The sequence below is a fragment of the Dromiciops gliroides genome, chromosome 5 (assembly GCF_019393635.1).
Source record: "Dromiciops gliroides isolate mDroGli1 chromosome 5, mDroGli1.pri, whole genome shotgun sequence".
In the NCBI taxonomy this organism is placed as follows: domain Eukaryota; kingdom Metazoa; phylum Chordata; class Mammalia; order Microbiotheria; family Microbiotheriidae; genus Dromiciops; species Dromiciops gliroides.
The window spans coordinates 42,051,203-42,072,487 of NC_057865.1; the positions used below are offsets into that span (position 1 = coordinate 42,051,203).

A 21,285-nucleotide genomic window follows, 5' to 3' on the forward strand; every position below is an offset into this window, starting at 1 on the left:
TACTGTATTATATATGCCACAGGGATGTTGTGAGGATCAAGTGAGAAAATAGTTGGCAAGGGGGCAGCTAGGTGGCACAGTGGATAGAGCACCAGCTCTGGATTCAGGAGGACCTGAGTTCAAATCCAGTCTCAGACGCTTGATACTTACTAGCTGTGTGACCCTGGGCAAGTCACAACCCCAATTGCCTAACCAAAAAAAAGAAAAAAAAGAAAAGAAAAGAAAATAGTTGGCAAATACTTTGCAAACAAGTCATAAAGAATTATATTATTAGGATGAATCAGGGGTTCTTAAACTAGGGAGGTTGGGGAGGGGGGCTGGTAATTTGGTTTTAAATATCTTAACAATTGCATTTTACTTTATGCATTTAGAGACATTAGGGGTCCATAGGCTTCATCAATCTGCCCAAGGCGCACACGCGCGCGCGCGCACACACACACACACACACACACACAAGATTAAGGACTGGGATTGGATCTATGACTTCAATGATAGAAGGAACTTTGGGTTGAAACAAATAAACCAACCTCTGTCTCCCAGTACAGGTCAGCACTTCTCTGCTATATGTGGTCTTAGAGGTCACTAAGAGATTCATTGATTTGCTGAGGGTCACACAGCTAGAATGGTATCAGGATAGGACTTGAACCCAGGTCTTTCTAGCTCTGAGACCTGCTCTTTCCATAACACCAGGTTGCCTATGTGACTGAGCTATTATTGTTACTACAGCTTCAAACACAGAGAACTTGCAACCCCATTCTTTGTTTAAAAAAAAATTTTTTTTTAAAGCAAGAAGCACATGCAAGCGGCCCACAAGAGAGATCAAGGAAATCGTGAAGGCTGGCCATGGTAAGCCACTGCCTTCCAGAGTGGGCCTTTGCCTAATGCTGCCCTCCAAACAAAGGACTTGTTTGTGAACTACACACATAGCCAGGACATAATTCCCAAAATAGCATGGATTAGAGCTCAGGGTTCATTTCCTTGGGTCTCCATCCCTTTGCAGGCCTTCAAAGGCCCAGCCCAGTGGAAGGAATGTTAATTCTGGAGATTAAACTCCAAATAAAGAACATCAGTATGACTTCAAAAAATCAACTAGCCAAGACCTCATCAAATCCCTTTTTGGTCAAGTCAGCAGATCTGCAGGATGTGGCCCAAGGTCTCTGTTCCAAAGGGCCATGATGGAGCTGTCCGAGCTGGAGTTGGTGCTGGCTGCTTCACTGTAGAGACCTAGGGAAGAGTGACATCCTATATCCCTCTAGACCAGAAATTCTTATACTGAGGTCTGGGAATAGATTTCAGGGCCAGCTAAGGGTTTCATAGTATCATAGAGCACCAGGCCTGGAGTCAGGAAGACTCCTCTTCCTGAGTTTCAAATCCCAGCCTCAGACACTTAGTGTGTGACCCTAGGCAAGTCACTTAACCCTGTTGGCTTTCATTTCCTCATCTGAAAAATGAGCTGGAGAAGGAAATGGTGAATCAATCCAGGATCTTTGCCAAGAAAATCCTGAATGGGGTCAGGAAGAGTCAGGCATGACTGAAAACAACTGAGCATGAATCTGGTTGGGAAAAAAAAATGACATCTCCATTTGCACAAGATTTTGATTTCCTTTGTAATTTGATACATTTTATTTTATGTACTAAAACATTATTCTGAGGACTCTATTGTCTTTACCAGATTCTATTAAAAGGGCCTATGACACATAAAAAGGTGTCTAGGGTCTAGACACTCAATGACACCCTTAGAGAAGGGTTATAGGATTGGGGGCTAGAAGTACCCTGAGTGTTCATCTAGGTCAACCCCTTCATTTTACAGATAAGGAAACTGAGGCTCAGAGATGGAAAGTGACCAATTGTTGGGTATGTTGTAGAAAGGGCTCTAAGTAGAAGATGACATCTGTCTGAGGTCCTTTGCAACTCTAAGACTCTGTGAACCCAGAATAAGTGAGAGCTTGCTGTGGGTTAATTTGTGAAAACTTCCTAGTGATGAGTTTTGCCTTGAGCCCTCAAGGAAGTATTGTCATGCACTGTGCACACATAGACCTATTGCTACATAAGAGGGAATTCATTAGGTCTTATTTATTTAAACTGGTTCCCTAGTCAATAGTGTGTATATCTTCCTGGTATAATTTTTAATAAAATAACGGTAATAAAAATTATATAGCTCTTTAAGGTTTACAAGGTACTTTACATTTATATTATCTCATTTGATCTCTACAACCTTGTAAGGTAGAGACTATTATTATCCCCATTTTACAGATGAAGAAACTGAGGCTTTGCCCAGGATCACACAGCTCATAAGGGCCTGAGGCAGAAGTCAAACTCAGATCTTCCTGACTCCAGGGTCAGCATTTTATTCACTGCACCATCTTGTTATTCAATCATTTTTAGTCACGTCTTACTCTTCATGAACACATTTGGGGTTTTCTTGGCAAAAATTTCCTTTTCCAGCTCATTTTACAGATGAGGAAACTGAGGCCAACAGGGGTAAGTGATTTGTCCAAGATCACACAGCTATTAAGTTTCTGAGGCCAGATTTGAACTCATGAAGATAAATGAGCCTTCCTGACTTCAGGCTTACTGCTCTATCTTCTCTAGATACCTAGCTACTCCAATTTGTCCAGGGTCACACAACTAATAATGGAACAGATTTTCCTGACTCTAGGTTCAACCTTTTGTTTGCTGTACCACCTGGCTACCTCTAAATAGATAATGTTTTAGGTAGAGGGCTGGACTCATAGTGAGAAAGACCTGAGTTTGAATCCTGCCTCAGGCACTTAGTAGCTATGTGACTCTGGGCAAGTCACCTAAGCTCCCTGTGCTGTCTCAGTTTCCTCATTGTAAAATGAGAGAGTTGGACTTCAAGATTCCTTCCAGCCCTAAATCTATGGTCCAGTGACATCATCCTCTTGATTTCCTGTGACTCTAGTTGGAAAGACTTCCTGGAAAAGCACAGGGTGAATATACGAGAGTGAGCTGAGAATGTAGGAAGGAGAAGCAATCTTGGGATACTAGTAATTTCTATCTCTAGAGGGAGATATTTCTATGGGGACTAATATCAGGTTGAGATGTGAGGCATCCTTTGGGCCATTTTGTTGTTTGAAATGTATGGCTGAGATTTAAATTAGGGTTAAGGTTAGTGGTTTAGTAGAGCCACATTGATTGACCCTGCCCCATCTCTTGACCTCCCCCCACCCCCACCTCTCTCTCTTACACACACACAGATTCTGGATAATTAAACCCACATCAAAAACCACCGCTAGGAGCGTGCAGGGCTGTACTCTATCTATTGTACCCCAATGACTTAAAGGAGTAAAGGTATGTTGGGATGCTGCATATGCTCAGAATCAAATAATTTCACAGGTCAATTGGGTACTTATGTTGTGACCTTTGGCATGCCCTGACTGCAGGGACTTTTAGAGGACTGGAAATGGGGAAAATGAAACTAAGGCAGGCTGACTAGGAATTTGACTCAGGGCACTAAGATTTAGAAGACAGCCCTTAAAGTGTTTCAACAATGTCAAAATAAATGAACGTTGCATCTAATTAGCAAAATTAATTAATTAAAACCATAAACTCCAAGAGCTTTCTTCACTGACAGCTATCCCCCCCCACATGAGCTCCTCCACAGCCCAGCTGTGTCCCCACCCCGTTGTGATTTGTGCCTCTTGTTCCAGGCACAGAAAGTACTAGCTGCAGCTCCTCGGCATGGGGTAGCATTGACCTGTAACCCCTGGACACTCCCTGGTGGCAGACAGCCTTGGAATCCAGCCATTTGCTTGGTGGACATTGTCCAGCTCCTCATATGTTTCCCCCCTCCTCAGTTGCTAGCTGAGAGACTCTCACTTTCATTTCCTTGGCCCTGTCTTTCCCAGCCCTCAGCAAAAATTCAATCAAGCTTGCTATAAACAAAAGTGAAATGTTTCCGTGGCCACAGGAGTAAGCCTCTTGTCAACAACCACCTGCTGCCCACAGAGTTGTGGGTGCCATACCCTTTCTGCCAATGAAAATTTGGTAGGGACTGAACAGGACCCAGGACAGAAGATGAGATCATCCACCTTCACCTTGTCCATTCCTGTGTCCAGGCTCAATAGCCATCCCTGGTGTCCCCTCCTTTACAAAGTCATCTTTTCACCTCCCTACTTCCTCTTTAGACAATTGTGCTAATGACCACATGGCAGAACACCAGAGCCGGCCCAGCTTCTAATCAAGGGCACATACTAACCATTGACAAGTTTCAAGGGAGAAGAGGTGCAGTGTAGACCCAAGTATATATAAATCTACCTCATTTTATATATATATTATATATATATATATATTTTTTTTTTTACTAGATTTGGGATCTCCTTGGTGTTAGGACCTCCCAGTGAGGATTCACTCTACTATGCACATTTGCACCCCCTGGGCTATTTAACCTTTTTAAGGTTTAAGTGACTGAGCCACTAAGAGGCTTAGTAATTTGCTCGAGGTCACATGTCAGAGATCCAAAATCTCCCATTCCAAAGATGGTTCTCTTGCCCCAGTCCATTCTGCCACTAATTTATGGTTCTTTATAAAAGGTTGTGTTCTAGAGGTGGAAAAACATCCAGCCATTTCCATGTTTGAAGAATAACTTTAATTGCTAAAATGACACATCTTTTAAGAGTCACCACAGCTATATGAATGCAATGGAATACTATTGTGGCTGTAAGAAACGATGAGCAGGAGGAGTTCAGAGAAACCTGGAGGGTCTTGCATGGGCTGATGATGAGTGAGATGAGCAGAACCAGAAGAACATTGTACACAGTATCATCAACATTGTGTGTTGATCTACTATGATGGACTACATTCTTCTCATCAATTCAATGGTACAGGAGAGTTCCGGGGAACTTGTGATGGAAGGAGGATCTTGAAATCCAGGGGGGGAAAAAAGAACTGTGGAGTATAGATGCTGAATGAACCATACTATTTCTTTTTTTTTTTTTTGGTGCTGTTGTTTTTCTATTTTGAGGTTTTTCGTCATTGCTCTGATTTTTCTCTTATAACATGACTAATGCAGAAATATGTTTAATGTTATTGTGTGTGTGTGTGTGTATATATATATATATATATATATATATATAACCTATATCAGATTACCTGCTGTCTAGGGGAGGGGGGGAGGGAGGGAGAAAAATCTGAATTGGAAAGCTTGTATAAACAAAAGTTGAAAACTATCTTACATGTAACAGGAAAAAAAAAATACTTTAAAGGGTCACCACAGCTCAGCCAGTGGTAATGTGGGTATAGTGCCTCAAAGGCAGTGAGCATGTGTTTGTGATTCTCAAACTTTTTGATCTCAGGATCCCTTCATAATCTTAAAAATTATTGAGCAACCCAAAGAGTTTTTGTTTCTATGGAATATATCTAGCAATATGTATCCTATTTGAAATTAAAACTTATAACATTTGAAAATATTGTTTAATTTTAAATAACAACAAACCAATTATACATTAACATAACATTTTGTGAAAAATAACTATATTTTTCAATACAAAGACAATTGATGAGAAGAAGAGCATTATTTTCTTTATCTTTAGAAGTCTCTTTAATGTCCAGCTTAATAGGAGACAATTGGATTCTCATATCTGCCTCTGCATTCAATCTGTTGTGAAATGTAGTTTCATTTAAAATATATAAAGAAGGGGACAACTAGGTGGCACAGTGGATAAAGCACCAGCCCTGATTTCAGGAAGACCTGAGTTCAAATCCGACCTCATACACTTGACACTACTAGCTGTGTGACCCTGAGCAAGTCACTTAACCCTCATTGCCCTGCAAAAGAAAAAAGAATAAAAATAAAATAAAAAAATATAAAGAAAACCGAGCCTCCTATAGACATGTTGTTGGAAAGGGGAGAAGGCAAATAATGCATTAGTATTATTATGAAAATAGTTCTGGTCTTGCAGACATCTTGAAATGGTTTTGGGGACCCCAAGGGATTCAATGGTCATACTTTGAAAACTGAGGATATATACGCTATTGACCCAGAGCAACATGGGCACTCAGTCATAACTAGAATATTTTCACCCAGGACAAAAATAATTAAAAGGTGAGGAGGGCTTACAGGGCACTCTGATAAGAAGGTGTTTCCGAAAGGAGAAAATCTCTATCCCAACCCTTGAGAAGGAAGTAGAAGAAGAAAATGGGTAGAAAGTAGCAGAGCCAGGATTTGAACTCAGATATCACCCGGCATGTATTGGCCCAACTACTTTCTCACCAGGTCCCAGTTTGTGACCAGGGACACACATTTGTGAAATAATTTACTGGGGCTTGAGAAAGATTATTCAGCTGAGGACAATCAGTCAACAGTCAATAAGCATTTATTTACTAAGCACCTACTATGTGTCCGGCACTATGCTAAGGAGAGAAAGAAAGTTCCTGCCATCAAGAAGCTCACATTTTAATTGGAGAGACAACATGCAAATAACAAACAAGATATATACATACATACACACACACACACACACACACACACACACACACACACACACACATACAAATATAGGTAAGCTAAATTGGAGAAGAAAGGCATTACCATTGAGGGGGGATGGGGAAAGCCTTCTTTTATTTAAGAAACATTTTACTAATGCATTAATATTTGAGAAAATGGGTGTGAAAGACAGACTGACATACTGTTACAGGCTATAGAAAAACAAAAAAAGGGTTTTATACAATTAAAATATTAAATCAAGCCTCTGGGATTTAGGTAAACGACTAACAAATCCGTAAAAGAAATGAAATCTGGAAGACCAGATACAGTACTAGGCACCTACAATTCACTGGAAGTAGAACTTTAATTTTTCCATTCTTTTCTAGTAAATCCCTTAGCTTTTTCCAAAGAGCAATGTTCTCAAATCATAACGATTAATTTAATTTCAAGACCTTAGGAAACACTGTCATGAAGAATGTAGGTAGAAGAAAAACCTTAAATTACCTTGAATTTTAAAGAATTTTACTCAGGAAACATTCATCTCATTTTTTTTTCAGGGCAATAAGGGTTAAGTGACTTGCCCAGGGTCACTAGTTAAGTGTCAGGTAGTTAAGTGTCAAGTGTCCAAGGCTGGATTTGAACTCAGGTCCTCCTGAATCCAAGGCTAGTGCTTTATCCACTGCGCCACTTTACTTCCCCCAACATTCATCTCATTTTTACCTGAACTAATTACAAGATCTATGTGCATCTTGAATACTGAATTCAAGACAACCTTATGATCCCTAAAGTTTTGCCAGTCGAAATACGTTAAAATGATCACATATGGTATTATTCCTACCAAATTATTTTCCCCATAAGTGATATTTGTAAAAAAAGACATAAGGAAAATGTTCATTACACTGCTTATTACACATGAGGGGACAGAACAAGGATGTCTTTTGGTCTGATGGTTTTGCATCCACTTTATTGTACTTACATAGTTTTAATAAAACAAGCAACACATATTACATCCTCCCAATGTTCATGGCAATGCAGTAATGTTATAAAATTCTCCAAGGAGTATCAAGATAACTGGAAATCATATGAAATACTGTTTCACTTAGTAATAAGTGCTACGTTAAAAACAAAGCATTATTACTTTATTTTTCCAATGAGCTTTGGTACAAGAAACTAATGGTAGAAACAGATCTTCTGGCAACCCTATGAGCTCCTTAAGGTCTGGGAAATGTGTCAGCAGGCCACAGGCAAAAACCATGCCCTGAAGAAAAGGAATTCTTCAATTCTGGAGAAATGAAACCAAACCTGATTATGACTTGCTGAAATAAAAAAACCACTTGGTAGAGATGACAGCATACATATTGAACAGAACCAATAGTCCTGGAGGCAGATAAGAAATGGATTTTGGATTGGGCTGATTTACACGGCTCATTTTATTAAATTGTTTTGAATGTGAAGTGTGAAATGCTTTGCTACATTTTCTCAGAAATAACTAGAAAGACTACAGAGTCCTGTGCAGGTTGAAGACACAAAATGGATAGTGAGAGAATAGGTATCACCCCAGGAGCGGAATTTTAGAAAGTTGGTCCTTGGAGTAGAATGGTTCTGGCAGCAGATACAACAAAGGAATGATGCTGGGAGATGAGAAAGGGAGGTAGGAGGCAAGATTTTCATCCAGCCGGACCACAGCAGCAGCACCCAGTGCCAGAGCTGGGATTTGAAACTAAGTTCTCTGACTCCATACCCAGGACTCTTTGCACAACTCCATATTTACCTCTCCTAACTGAATGGCAGGGATGATTTGTCCTTATTTCTCTTACAGGTGGGTTTCTGGTCCCTTATCTCATCATGCTGATTGTTGAAGGGATGCCCCTCCTTTACCTGGAGCTGGCAGTGGGACAGCGTATGCGGCAGGGAAGTATCGGAGCATGGAAGACAATAAGTCCCTATCTTCGAGGAGTCGGTGGGTCCCCCATTCTTGCATTCTTGTCTTACTTGCCTCATCATGGCAGGGGTGGGCCACCTTGGGGAGTACCATACTCAATCTGACACGGAACATTGGGTTCCATGCCTATCAGTATATCTGCTAATACTGGAAAACCCCCAAAGACCAGGGGACAAGCAGGAGTGGGAATGGTTGGCAAGGAAAGGGCTGGATCTGAAGGAAAAGAGAAGGTTGGTTATCAACAGAATTGCTGAACTAAGCAGTTATTTGGATGGTAGGTGAGAATATTGGGGGTGGGAGAGAATGTGATTTCATTGGTAAACTCAACTTCCCAATGCACTTTGCTCTGTCACTTATAGCCATAGAGGGATGACCGTGTCACTAAGGAGTTAAGTAGCTTGCTCAGGTTCACAAAACTAGCATATGGCAGGGGTAAAATTTGAATCCATGTTTCCTAACACTGAGGCCAGCTCTTGCCACTAGGAAAGAAACAAGTATCTGTTTAAATCTTACTATGTTTCCAACACTGTAGTAAGTGCTTGACAGATCTCTCTTTTTTTTTCCAGGGCAATGAGGGTTAAGTGACTTGCCCAGAGTCACACAGCTAGTTAAGTGTCAAGTGTCTGAGGCCAGATTTGAACTCAGGTCCTCCTGAATCCACGGCTGGTGCTTCATCCACTGTGCCACCTAGCTATCCCCTGAGAGATCTCTTATGCGATCCTCACAATAATCATGGGAGGTCTCAGACACTTGCCACTTACTAGCTGTGTGACCCTGGGTAAGTCACTTAACCCTCATTGCCCCGCCCCCCCAAATAATAATAATCATGGGATGTAGCTGCTATTATGATCCGCATTTTACAGTTGAGGAAACTGAGGCAGGTATTGGTGAAGTGACTTGCCCAGGGCCAACCACATAATAAGTGTCTGAGGTGGGATTTGAACTCAGGTCTTCCTGACTCCAGAGCTAGTGCTCTACCCACTGCCCCATCTAGTGGCTTCCAATGTTGCCAACAATGCTAGCTCATATTTTATATATAACTTTAAGGTTTACAAAATACATTCCTCACAACACCCTTGTGAAGTAGGCGATGTAGGTATTACTATCCCCATTTTTCAGATGAAAAAACTGAGGCCTCAGTGTGCCTGGGATCACCCAGTTATTGTGACTTGAACCTAAGTCTCTCAGCTAACAGCTCTAGTTTACTGTCCTTTACACCACTCCCCGCCTCCTCTCCCAATGAGGAAGCAGCATTACTCCAGTGGGGGAAAAATGCTGGTCTGTAATCAAAGGATCTGAGTTCAAATCTCAAACTCTGGCCACTTACCAGTCATATCATCTCTGTGAGCTGCAGGTTCCTCATCTCTAAAGTGAGGAGGTTGGATCTTAGAGCTCATTCGGGCTCTAGATTTGGGATCTCATGATTCCCTTTCAGCTCTAAATCTAGAACCCTAAGTTCCTATGAATACCTGCCTGGGAACGAATGCAAGCAGATACAGATAGGTCAGTGGTAGAGCATTAACTGCCTTGGCTAAAGAAATCTGCTTCTGCATCGCAGGCAAAGCCAGGCTATCTTGCTGCCTCTGCTATTATGTTGCCACTGAGTGACCTCTCCTGCAACTGACTTCTCTTCTATCCTGCTGCCATCTTTAATAACCAGCTCATGGTCCACAGGCAAAGTGGCGGAGGAGTATTTCAGATGAAGCCATAATTTACCAGTATCAGAAAAAAAAAATAAGGTGATCCAAATCAGCTTGGATGGCAGTCCAGGCAATGGGGGGGGAGTCACCAATACTCTCTGAAATCAGGCTGGATATTACCATCAGTGGTCAAAGTCGATATTCTGCTCACCCACCCTGTGCTCCGAGAGAGCGTAAAAACAGACAATTAGGTACACCAACATTTGAATAAAATATTCAGGGAGAAGGCTGTGTCAGCTCCTGTGTCCACTGCAAAATAGATCTATTTCCATGGCATTGGTGCCTGGGAGATGAAACTGACTCTGTGGTAAATGTTAATTTTTAACACCTGAGATGTGTTGTTTTTCAGTCCATATTGAGTAATGAGTAATTATTAATAAAAATCACTCGCATTTATATAGTGCTTTTCATTTTGCAAAGCACTTTACTGATATTACTTCATTTTCATCCTCACAGAAATTCTTAGAGGTAAGGGACTATTATTCTCACCATTTTACAGTTAGGGAAACTGAAGCAGTCCAAAGTAAAATGATTTGCTTAGGGTTACACAGCTAATAAGTGTGTCTGAGGCCATTTTTTAACTAGATCTTCTAGATTCTAGATCCAGCACTCTAACCATTGCAGCACCTAGCAATCTGCTTAAAGAAATCAGTGAAATGAATATAGTGATAGGAATCGTTATCAGGAACTTAATTCTACATCTGGGCAACTCCCATCCATGATTCCCAGGCCTGCTCTTTGGAGCCAAGCAAAGCAAGTCAAATCCTTCTGTCATGTGACAGATGTTCAAATACCTGATGATTCCTATAGTCTCATCCAAATGTTCTTTCCTCCACATGTCTTATTCCTCCACCAGTCCTTGTATGCACATACTCCATATCTTTCACCACCCTAATCACTCTATTTTAGACACATTCCAGCATAAATGTGGCATTCACACTGAACAAACATTTCAGATGTCGTTAGTGTTGGCCAGAGTGCTGTGGGACTTCGCTTCCCTCATTGTATTCACTAAAGTTGCAAGACTGTAGCTTCGGATTGCCTTAACTCTCTTGGCTGCCTCACTAGATGCCTTTGGTTTCATTATCCAACATGTTTGCTCCTTCTCCCACAAACTGAATAAGCATGACACCTCTTGCCTGTCATCCAAGTCATTGGTAAAAATGTTGAATAAATGGGGACTGAAGGTAGATTCCCTGGGCACTCCCTTAGAGACCTCAACAGGAAACCATTAATCACCACTCTTTGGATTAAAAAATCTAAGTCCACCTAACTGTGCCATCATCTAGCCCACTTCTAGGAACAGGAGGTGAGACGCTATCAAATGCTTTCCTGAAATTCTGGTCAACTTTGAGCATTCCTTTAACTTACCAGTTTAGTAACCCTGCCAAATGAAGGCATCGTGGTGGCACAGTGGATAGAGCACTGGGCTTGGAGTTAGGAAGATTCATGTGTGTGAGTTCAAATCCGGCCTCAGGCACTTACTAGCTGTGTGACCTTGGGCAAGTCTCTTAACCCTGTTGGCCTTGGTTTCCTCATCTGGAAAATGAGCTGGAAAAGGAAATGGCAAAGCACTCCAGTATCTTTGCCAAGAAAACCCCAAATGGGGTCATGAAGAGTTGGATGCATCTGAATAACAAACCAAAAAAAGCAACAATAATAATGAAGATGATAACAACAATTGCTGAAATTTATATAGAGTTTTAAGGCTTTCGAAGAGCTTTACATATGTTAGCTCATTTCATCCTCATGATAATCCTGTGAGGATTTTTATTATCTCCATTTTATAGATCAGGAAACTGAGGCACCGAAGACACTTCTTGATGAAGCAATCAATGTTGGCTCTTAGTGCTCACTGCTTTTCTTTCTAAAAGCTCACAACCCATTCCGTGAATGATATCTTCTAGAAGGAGAAGGCAGATTGGCCACAGTTTCAATCAATAAGTATTTATTAAGCACCTGCTGGGATACTTTGTGTAAAGAACCATGCAAGGCATTAGGGAGACATGAAAAAATACAAGACAGAGTCTCTGTCTCCAAGAAGCTCATGATCTTATTAGGAAGATGAGATACAATACAATGGAAAGAGTGATGACTCTAGAGGCAGAGGGCCTGGGTTCAAATCCTGCCTGTGATGCTTAGTGCCTGTATGACTCTGGGTGAGTCATTTAACATCACTGGGCCTCTGTTTCCCAACCTGTAAAATAAAGGGGTTGGGTTAGATGGTTTCTGATATCCCTTCTAGCTCTAGAGCTATAGATCATATGACACATAAAAAAGATAACTAAGAACAGAAGGGTATTAAGGAAATGTTCAATGAGTGGCACAAAATAAAATGGGATGGTGGTTCTCAGGTTGCATGGAGGAGAAGCTGGAGCTGGGCCTTGAAAGATGTATAGAAATGATGCTGGAGGGGCAGCTAGGTGGTGCAGTGGATAGAGTACCGGCCTTGGAGTCAGGAGTACCTGAGTTCAAATCCGGTCTCAGACACTTAACACTTACTAGCTGTGTGACCCTGGGCAAGTCACTTAACCCCAATTGCCTCACTTAAAAAAAAATGATGCTGGAGGGGGCAGCTAGGTGGCACAGTGGATAAAGCACTGGCCCTGGAGTAAGAAGGACCTGAGTTCAAATCCTACCTCAGACACTTGACACTTACTAGCTGTGTGACCCTGGGCAAGTCACTTAACCCTCATTGCCCTAAAAAAAAAAAAGAAAATAAATGATGCTGGAGAGGAGAGAGAAAGAGAGGAAAGGAGAATCCAGGGAAGGGAAAAAACATGAATACTAGTGCATGACAAGATAAGAAAGAATGCATGAGGCAGGTTTGCACTAACAGGGAGTAGACCCCCGTTGGCAGGAGCCCATTCTTTATGCAGGTTACATATGAGCCTACAGGCTCATGGGGCCCTAACCCTTGCAGCAAAGGACTATCGCCCTGTACAGAGCCATCATCATGCCTGCAGAGCCGAAAACCATCCCCATCAATGCTCTGTCCTTGGTCTCACTTTCAGGCATTGGCAGCGTGGTCGTCTCATTCTTCCTGTCCACATACTACAATGTGATTAACGCCTGGGCCTTTTGGTACCTCTTCCACTCATTCCAGGTAACCAGGGAGGCTTTGGCAGATGCGCCAAAGCTGGGGATAAAGGCTGAGATGGGGTCTACTCCTGATTTACCCTCTGGGGAAAGGGAGGCAGCAGGAGAATGAACTATATAATATTTATTCGGACATCGTTATTATATTAGCATCAGCTCTGGGGAGGAAACTCCAAAACTTACATTGCAAAATGCAATGTAATGAGGGGGAGGAATTGGGCGGGAGATCTGGCAGAACTGTCTCCATTGGATGATGGCTAAATCCCAAAGGAACTCCCACCACTCATTACATCTTAATTTTCTCCATAATTTCTGAGAAGTCATTGGTGCAAAATCACTGCCTATGGCTCCATGAAGCTATTTTAAGTCCAGGGGAATGGGGGTTAGTCCTTATAAGAAGATATCTGGGGGATGGGCGGGGTGGGAGGGGGAGCTAGGTGGCAAAGTGGATAAAGCATTGGCCCTGGATTCAGGAGGACCTGAGTTCAAATCCGGCTTCAAAACACTTGACACTTACTAGTTGTGTGACCCTGAGTAAGTCACTTAACCCTCATTAACCCACCCCCTCCCCCCAAAAAGAAGAAGATATCTGGAAAACAGTGAGATTTCTACCTTCAGAGGGATGTGATGACCTTTGCCTCTCCTGTGCTTCCTTCTTGTGAGACTTCTGTGTTTTCTAATTTGGGGCTACTTATCTCTTCTGTCATCTTCCAGAGTCTAAAACCAGAGATCAGGGATAATAGTTTTCATTTCTGTTGTCTCTCTTCTGGTTTCCCCATTGGCCCTCCTTTCTCTGACTGGACTTCTGCTTTTTTACTTCTCTGCCTTGATACTGATGCCCATGCATCACCTTCAAATTCAAAAGACAATTATTATTTACTAGAGTAACAATAATAGTGGTGTACATATATGCATATGTACATTCACACATACATACACACAGTGTTTTAAAAGCTGGTAAAGTGGTTTGCATATATTCTCTCACTTGAGACTCACAATAACCCTGCGGTCTGGGGTAGCATTATTCCCATCTTACATCTTACAATCTAAAGGTTAAGCTGATTTGCTCATGGTCACACTGCTAACAAAGTGTAATAAAGAGGATTTGAATCCAGGTCTTTTTGACACCAAGTCCAGCACAAAAGGCACTCAGTGTTTTCTCACTTTTTCTCTTCTCATCTTCTCACCCCACAAGAAAACAGAGAACAGGAAACAACTCTAACAGTCACTCGGGAGGAACAAACTAGGTCCCTTTCCTTCAAGCATGTTCTGGTGACAAAGTGGACGACCCTTTGGGCTTAAGGAGATTTGAGCAATTGTAGATTCATGGCTAGACATCTTTGTGAGTAGCCTTGAATTTTCTAAGTGTCTACAAATACTCATATGCTTGACTCAAACAATCCCATACTTAGAATCTACATATTTGTCTCTTTGACCAAGTGACATACTATTAGGTCTATACTCCAAAGAGATCAAAGAAAGAGGGGAAAGACCCGATGTTAACAAAAAATATTTATAGTAAGCTCTTTTTTTTGTAGCAAGGAATTGGAAACTGAGGGGATTTCCATCAATTGGAGGATGAATAATGAACAAGTTATAACATATGAATGTGATGGGATTCTATTGTGCTAAAAGAAATTATGAAGAGGATGGTTTCAAAGAAAGAGCTTGTCTACCAATAGTGAATCCAGTACTTTAACCCAGATCTGAATGCAAATCCAGCATGCCTTTTATTACACAGGATTGGCCAAGAATTTATAGATATCAAGCTTGAAGAGACTTCTGAGGTCACCTAACTTAACCTTCTCATACAGCTCATGAAGAGCTGTATGAACTAATAGTGGAGTAGAATGAGGAGGAAAAATTCATATAATAACAATATTGTAATGATAACCAACTTTGAATTACTTAGGAATTCCTGATCGACACAGTTGAATCAAACACAATTCCAGAGGACCCATGATAAAACATGCTATCTACTTCTAGTTAGAAAGGTAATAGACTCAGAATATATATAAAAGCATATTTTCTCTTCTTTTTTTCTTTTTCTTTTCTTTCTGTTTTTGGACATGGCTAATGCAAGACTTTAGTTTGCATTACTATACATATTTGTAATCGATCTCATTTTTCTTGACTTCTCAATAGGTAGGGTAGGAAGGAGAGAATTCAGAAATTTTAAAAATAAAATTGAATGAAAAAAGAATCTACAATGATATGAAAGTGGGCTCACCTCTCAGGGCCTCAGTTTCCTCCTCTAAAAATGAGGTTAGGTTAGGTGACCTCAGAAGTTCTTCAAGCTTGATATCTATAAAATTCTTGGCCAATCCTGTGTAATAAAAGGCATGCTGGATTTGCATTCAGACCTGTGGTTAAAGCACTGGATTCACTATTGGTAGACAAAGTCTCTCGATTTCCCTGAATTTCAGTTTTCTTATATGTAAAATGTGATTAATAATACTTGCTCTATACGTCACAACCTGTTATAAAGATCAAATAAGAAGATAACATATCCATTATAAAATAATCTCATCAGTAACCATAAAGCACAGATACCAACTATTGTGAACTGGAGTTTCCATATGAGCAGGTCCTCAAAAAGAAATCAGCTATATGAAGGCAATTTTCTTTGACGCTGTGTTTAACCTCTTTATCAATCACTTAATTAACATGAGATCTCATGACAACGAGCTGCCACTCTGACAAACTACACACCATGCACTCTTTAGCACACCCTTACAAGCACAAAGATTGTTGAATTCTGTGAGTCACTTTAAACATTTATTCATTCAGTCAGTCATAGGTAGGGTCTTGTGGAGGAACTCCATGTTTCTTCAATGCTTGGAGTCTTGTTGACTGAGGCAAATTATTTGAACTCCATCTTTCAGAGGGCTCTGTATGAGATTTGCAAGATGAATTGAGTAGATAAGCTTCCAGCAGTTTAAGGACACAATGGGACTCTCTTAGGGGCAATAAGATGCAAAGTTTGAGTAGCTGGAAATGCGATTGAGAGATGTAAACCTATGGCAGGAAAAAATATAGCCAAGTTCTCTTCCTCACAGATCTAGAAAATGCAACAGACCAAGTCCTGATAGAGAAATGGCTTGAAATAATCACAGAGAGTCACTTTATTCCGCCCAGGTTGCATAGGGAGACAGATAGCGAGGTCTGTAGTCATCGGGGGCAGGGTCTAGACAAGAATGGCCACAGAGAGCACTCCAGAGGAGGGAAAGGCTGTGCATCAGGGCAAGAAGACGTCCCATATACAACATAAACAAGTCCCACCTTATGCAGAATACAAGAATAGATACCAACTGATAGCTCAGTCACTGACTAGCCAGTTCCGGATCACAAATTCAGAGTGGAACAAGGAGGGAACTTGTGCTAAGGGTGGCATACTATGGTGAGAAGTAGTTGTAGGTCCTGGGCTGTGTACTGACCAACAGGAAAGTTCAGACACAATTAGCAACTGTGTGGCTATGATCCCATGAGTGAACTGAAGTATCATTTCCAGCTTCAAGCCCAGTCTGGCAAGAATCCCAGGCTAAAGGAGACCCTGTTCTTCTGTCCCCTAAACCAATAGAGCTTTTCAGTTGGCTGATAATGACTGAGTCCAGCAGCTGTCTACTGAAACTCCGACCAGGGCAAACTTATAGACATGTTGCTTCAAGCCCCAAGAACTTGAAGAGCTCAGACTAGGTCAGAAATTCAACTTTGCCCTAGGTCAGACCACTTTAGGAGCAATTAGAATTTGTAGGTCATCAGCATGAGCTAATCTTGGAATCTTGGTATATCGCAAAAACCCAATATCACAAGAAAGAAGCAGCAAAACCAGCCCAGGAATTCTTTCTAGAAGTGCATGGAACTTTGCTTTAACTAAAGTCTGAAGTCAGGAAGTAGGCAGGAGCATGAAAAAAAAATTCCATTGCAAAAGCTATTATGGTGATAGAAATGCTCAAAACACCAAACCAGAAGAAAAGAATGACATCCCCCCTCAAACATACACAAATAAAGCCTCAAAGGAAAATACAATTACAGTTTAGGCACAAGTTCAAATAGAATTCCTAGAAGAGATGAAGCAACTTTTATTTTAAAGGCATTTAAAATGTTTTATAATGAAATGAGAATGCCAGAATAAAATATTTCAAAAGAAATCAAATCTATGGAAGAAAGAATTGGAAATGGAATTAGCAGCTTGGCATAAGAGGTACAAAACTTTATCCAAGCAACAAACTCTGAAAATTAGAATGGACCAAATAAAAATTAATGATTCCATGAAACAACAAGAAATATTAAAACAAAGTCAAAAGACTGAGAAAAAAGAAGAAAAATGCAAAGTATCTTATAACAAAAGAACTGACTTGGAAAACAGATAGAGGAAGATAATTTAAGAATCACTGGTGTTGGGGCAGGTAGGTGGTACAGTGGATAAAGCACCAGCCCTGGAGTCAGGAGGACCTGAGTTCAAATGTGGCCTCAGACACTTAACACTTACTAGCTGTGTGACCCTGGGCAAGTCACTTAACCCCAATTGCCTCACTTAAAAAAAAAAAAAAGAATCACTGGTGTCCCTGAGAGCCACCACCAAGTAAAAAGCCTATATATCATATTTCAAGAAGTCATAAAAGAAAACTGCCCAAAACTAAATATAATTTTATGGGGCAAGAAATGGATCCTTATGAAATAGAAGACTTGCAAGCATTCATGGTAAAAAAAAAAAAAAAGACCAGAGCTGTGTAGGAACTCTGAAGTAGAAACACAGGAGTTAAGAGAAATATAAAAAAGTAAACATGAAGAAGCAATTATAATGTACAAAACAAGGATAAACTGTTTCCAATTTACTATAGAAAGATGTTCTATGTGCCCCCTCAGAACTATATCATTATCACAGAGGATGTCTAATCCATTAAACTGTGAATACCCCTTGACCTAGTGACATTTCTAGCAAACCTATACCCCAAAGAGATCAATGAAAGGACTCATATGTATAGAAATGTTTTTAGCTGCTCTTTTTTTGCAGTGGCAAAGAATTGGAAATTGAGGGAGTGCTCATCAACTTTCAGCCATTGAGGAATGGCTGGACAAGTTATGGTACATGAATGTGATAGAATATTATCATGCTAAGAAATGGTGCAGGGGATGGTTTCAAAGAAACCTGGGGAGACTGGTATGAACTAATACAGAGTGAAGTAAGCAGTACCAGGAGAACAATGTTTATAATAACCAAGTATTATAAAGACAAACAACTTAAAAAGACATAGGAATTCCAATCAATGAAATGACCACTCCCAATCCAGTAGACTACTAATGAAACTTGATAGAGAGGTGACAGATTCAGAGGACATTTTTTAAAAAAAATGACCAATGTTTGAATTTGTTTTGCTTGAATATACATCTTTGTAACAGTTTTTTTCTCTTTCTTTCTAATTGTGGGAGTTGAGAGAGGAGGGAAAGCAAAGGAAAATGAGAAAGAAAGTGGATATTTATTGATTGAAAAAAAAATTAACAAACAAACCAAAAAGACCATGGCAACTGTGTCTTAAGCCACAACATCCTGTCTGGACCTGAATGATGACAAAACACTGCACCTTGAAATTTCAGTGTTTGTCCAATTGCCATGCTAAGAAACTAGTACCCTGCAACTTCCATTGTGCTAAGAAAGGGACATGACTAAGCAGAGCCTAATTTCCATGCCAGTTTCTAATACCCTTCAGTAAATGAATTGATGTGCCTCCCTCCTGCTGTGTTGAGGAGGTAGAGGAGTTCGAGTTAGGTCCAAATGAATGTGAACAGTGAATCCTGAGAAGCGATTGCCTTATTCAGGTTTGTGCTGAATGGTTCCATTTGGGCTAGAACCAATCGATGACCATGTTTCACATAATTATAATTTCAAATAGCGTGAATTCAAATACATGTGACCACTTCATGAGATTCGTTAGGAATTAACTAGTGCTCCAGAGAGACCTTCTTTGTTTTTCCTTGGCATGCTGTTTTATGAAATTCCTATTGTTTCGATTTCCTGAATTATCTGCTTTGATCTGCCACTGTTTACTTGTTTTGTCCAAAGGGAGCTTCATAAATGTTCTTTGATGACGACGAATGTGGGTTTAAGCTAATGCCATCACTAATTCAGGATTGTTATTAGAATTAGTCTGTGTGTTTTCCTTAACAAGAACTATTGAGAGTCAGCATGGTGTGGGGCAGAGGTTCTTAACCTTTTTTTGCATCATGTACCCCTGGTGAAGCGGTTGGATTCCTACTCAGAATAATATTTTTAAATGCGTAGGATTACAAAGCAAACCAATTCTTTTGAAACGTAGTTATAAAAATATTTTTAAGAGCACTGAAAATCAGAAGACCTGGGTTATTAGCCATGTAAATCTGGGTAAGTCACTTTTACCCCTCTGAACCTGTGTCAGAAGACACTTTTAAATGGGAATAACAATTATAGATTCCCAAGGCTGTCGAGAATCATTTTGCAAACCTTAAAGCTCTCTATAGATGTGAGCTAATGTTCTGCTCAGGATTATTCCAGGTTTTCTACTTGAGAATCTGCGTGGGGGGGGGGGGGGGAGGTGGGAAAAGTAAAAGGAACCTGAAATCTCTACCTCACTGAGTTAGGGTATTGATCAAAGAAAGTGTTGGGTTTTACACTCTAACACTCTGGGGCTAGGGAGGGGCAAATACCCCTGAGCAGCTGGAAGAACCCGAGAGTTAGGGGATTTGTGCTCTGCTACAGAAGAAAGCAAAAGAGACAGTGAGTCTGGGGACACTTTGTGATATTACTCCCTTAAAACAACAACAATAACAACAACAACAACTCTGGAGAGAACTGAAGACATACCCAAGGGAGCAGCCTCTGCTCCCGGTTTACGCACCTTCACAATTATCTCCAGGGGATGAGCTGAGACATTGGCATTAGTTGCTCTCTAGAAAATCCAGAAACTACGTACCTAGTTCTTCATTGTGGGGTGGAGGCAGAAGTGTTCTGGAGCCCCCTCCAGCACTGGCAAACTGACAGATCAGGGCTTGATTTATTGTTTTGTTCATTATCTAAACTTAAGAAAATAATGGAGAAAATGTGAATAATGCAGATCATACATGTGTCATGCAAGCTTTAATTACCCACACACTCCGAGAGAACCAATTGTTAAACATTTACCAGTGCACCCATGGGTGGACTTGACCCTAAATTCTTGGAAGTATTGCCAGAGTGCAAATTCTGAAAGGTTCTTCCATGCTGGAAATGCTTCAAAAATGAAAGAAATAGTCATATACCAGCCGATTATTATCCTGGAGCTAGCATGTCTAAATCTGAAGAGCCTCACTATAATGAGTTTTTCGACTAGAGGAAAAACTCAAACATTTTCTACTAAGATATAAAGGGGTTGTGATTTGCATTTGGTGGAGGGAACACCCACAGATGATGAGGAGGACAAGGAGGACAATGACGATGCTGATGAGATGCCGATGACAATGAAACTCCTGGGAGTATTCAATCAAGTCTAAGAGTGGTTGGAAGGTGGAGTGGGGGTTGGAATTCAATGGAAGAGAACTGGAAAGGAAGGGAATAGCAGATGGGGAGATTTGCATAGGCTCCTTCTGAAGAAAGTGAAATTTGAGCTAATTCTTGAAGGAAGCTAGAGAAGATAAAAGGTAAAGATGAGAAGACAGAGCATCCCAGGTATGGGGAACAGCCAGTGTAGACTTGGAGATAGGGGATGGGCTCCTCATGTTTGAGGAATAGGAAGTTGATCAGTGTAGTTGGACCACAGAAAGTATGGAAGGGAGTAAGGTATGAGAAGACTAAAAAGGTTGGAAGGGTCCAGGTTTGGAAGAGGTTCAAAAGGGGGCTTCATAGGTAGTGAAATGGAAAGATTTGGCAGTGGATTGAATGTGGGTAAGTGTGAGTGAGGAGTTGAGGATAACACTGAGCCCACAGACCTTGGTGACTGGGATTCTCAAGTCCACAGGTCTAGGTGGTAACTTGAACTATTATTAGTAACAGGAAGAGAAAGCCAACTTCGGTAACTTGAAGGAGGGTCCAGTCTATGACACTTGAAAGGCATTCAGCCTTTGAGACCTTTGTTTTGGTGAAATGA

At 40.8% G+C, this 21,285-nt stretch overlaps 1 protein-coding gene across 1 annotated transcript in view; it reads left to right on the forward strand.

Annotated features, from left to right (window-relative positions):
* Positions 1–21,285, forward strand: part of SLC6A20 (solute carrier family 6 member 20) — a 57,318-nt gene that overhangs the window by 4,869 nt on the left and 31,164 nt on the right. The window contains 2 exon segments of the mRNA XM_043966153.1: positions 8,265–8,405; positions 13,102–13,193. Coding sequence (XP_043822088.1) covers positions 8,265–8,405; positions 13,102–13,193 — 233 coding nt within the window.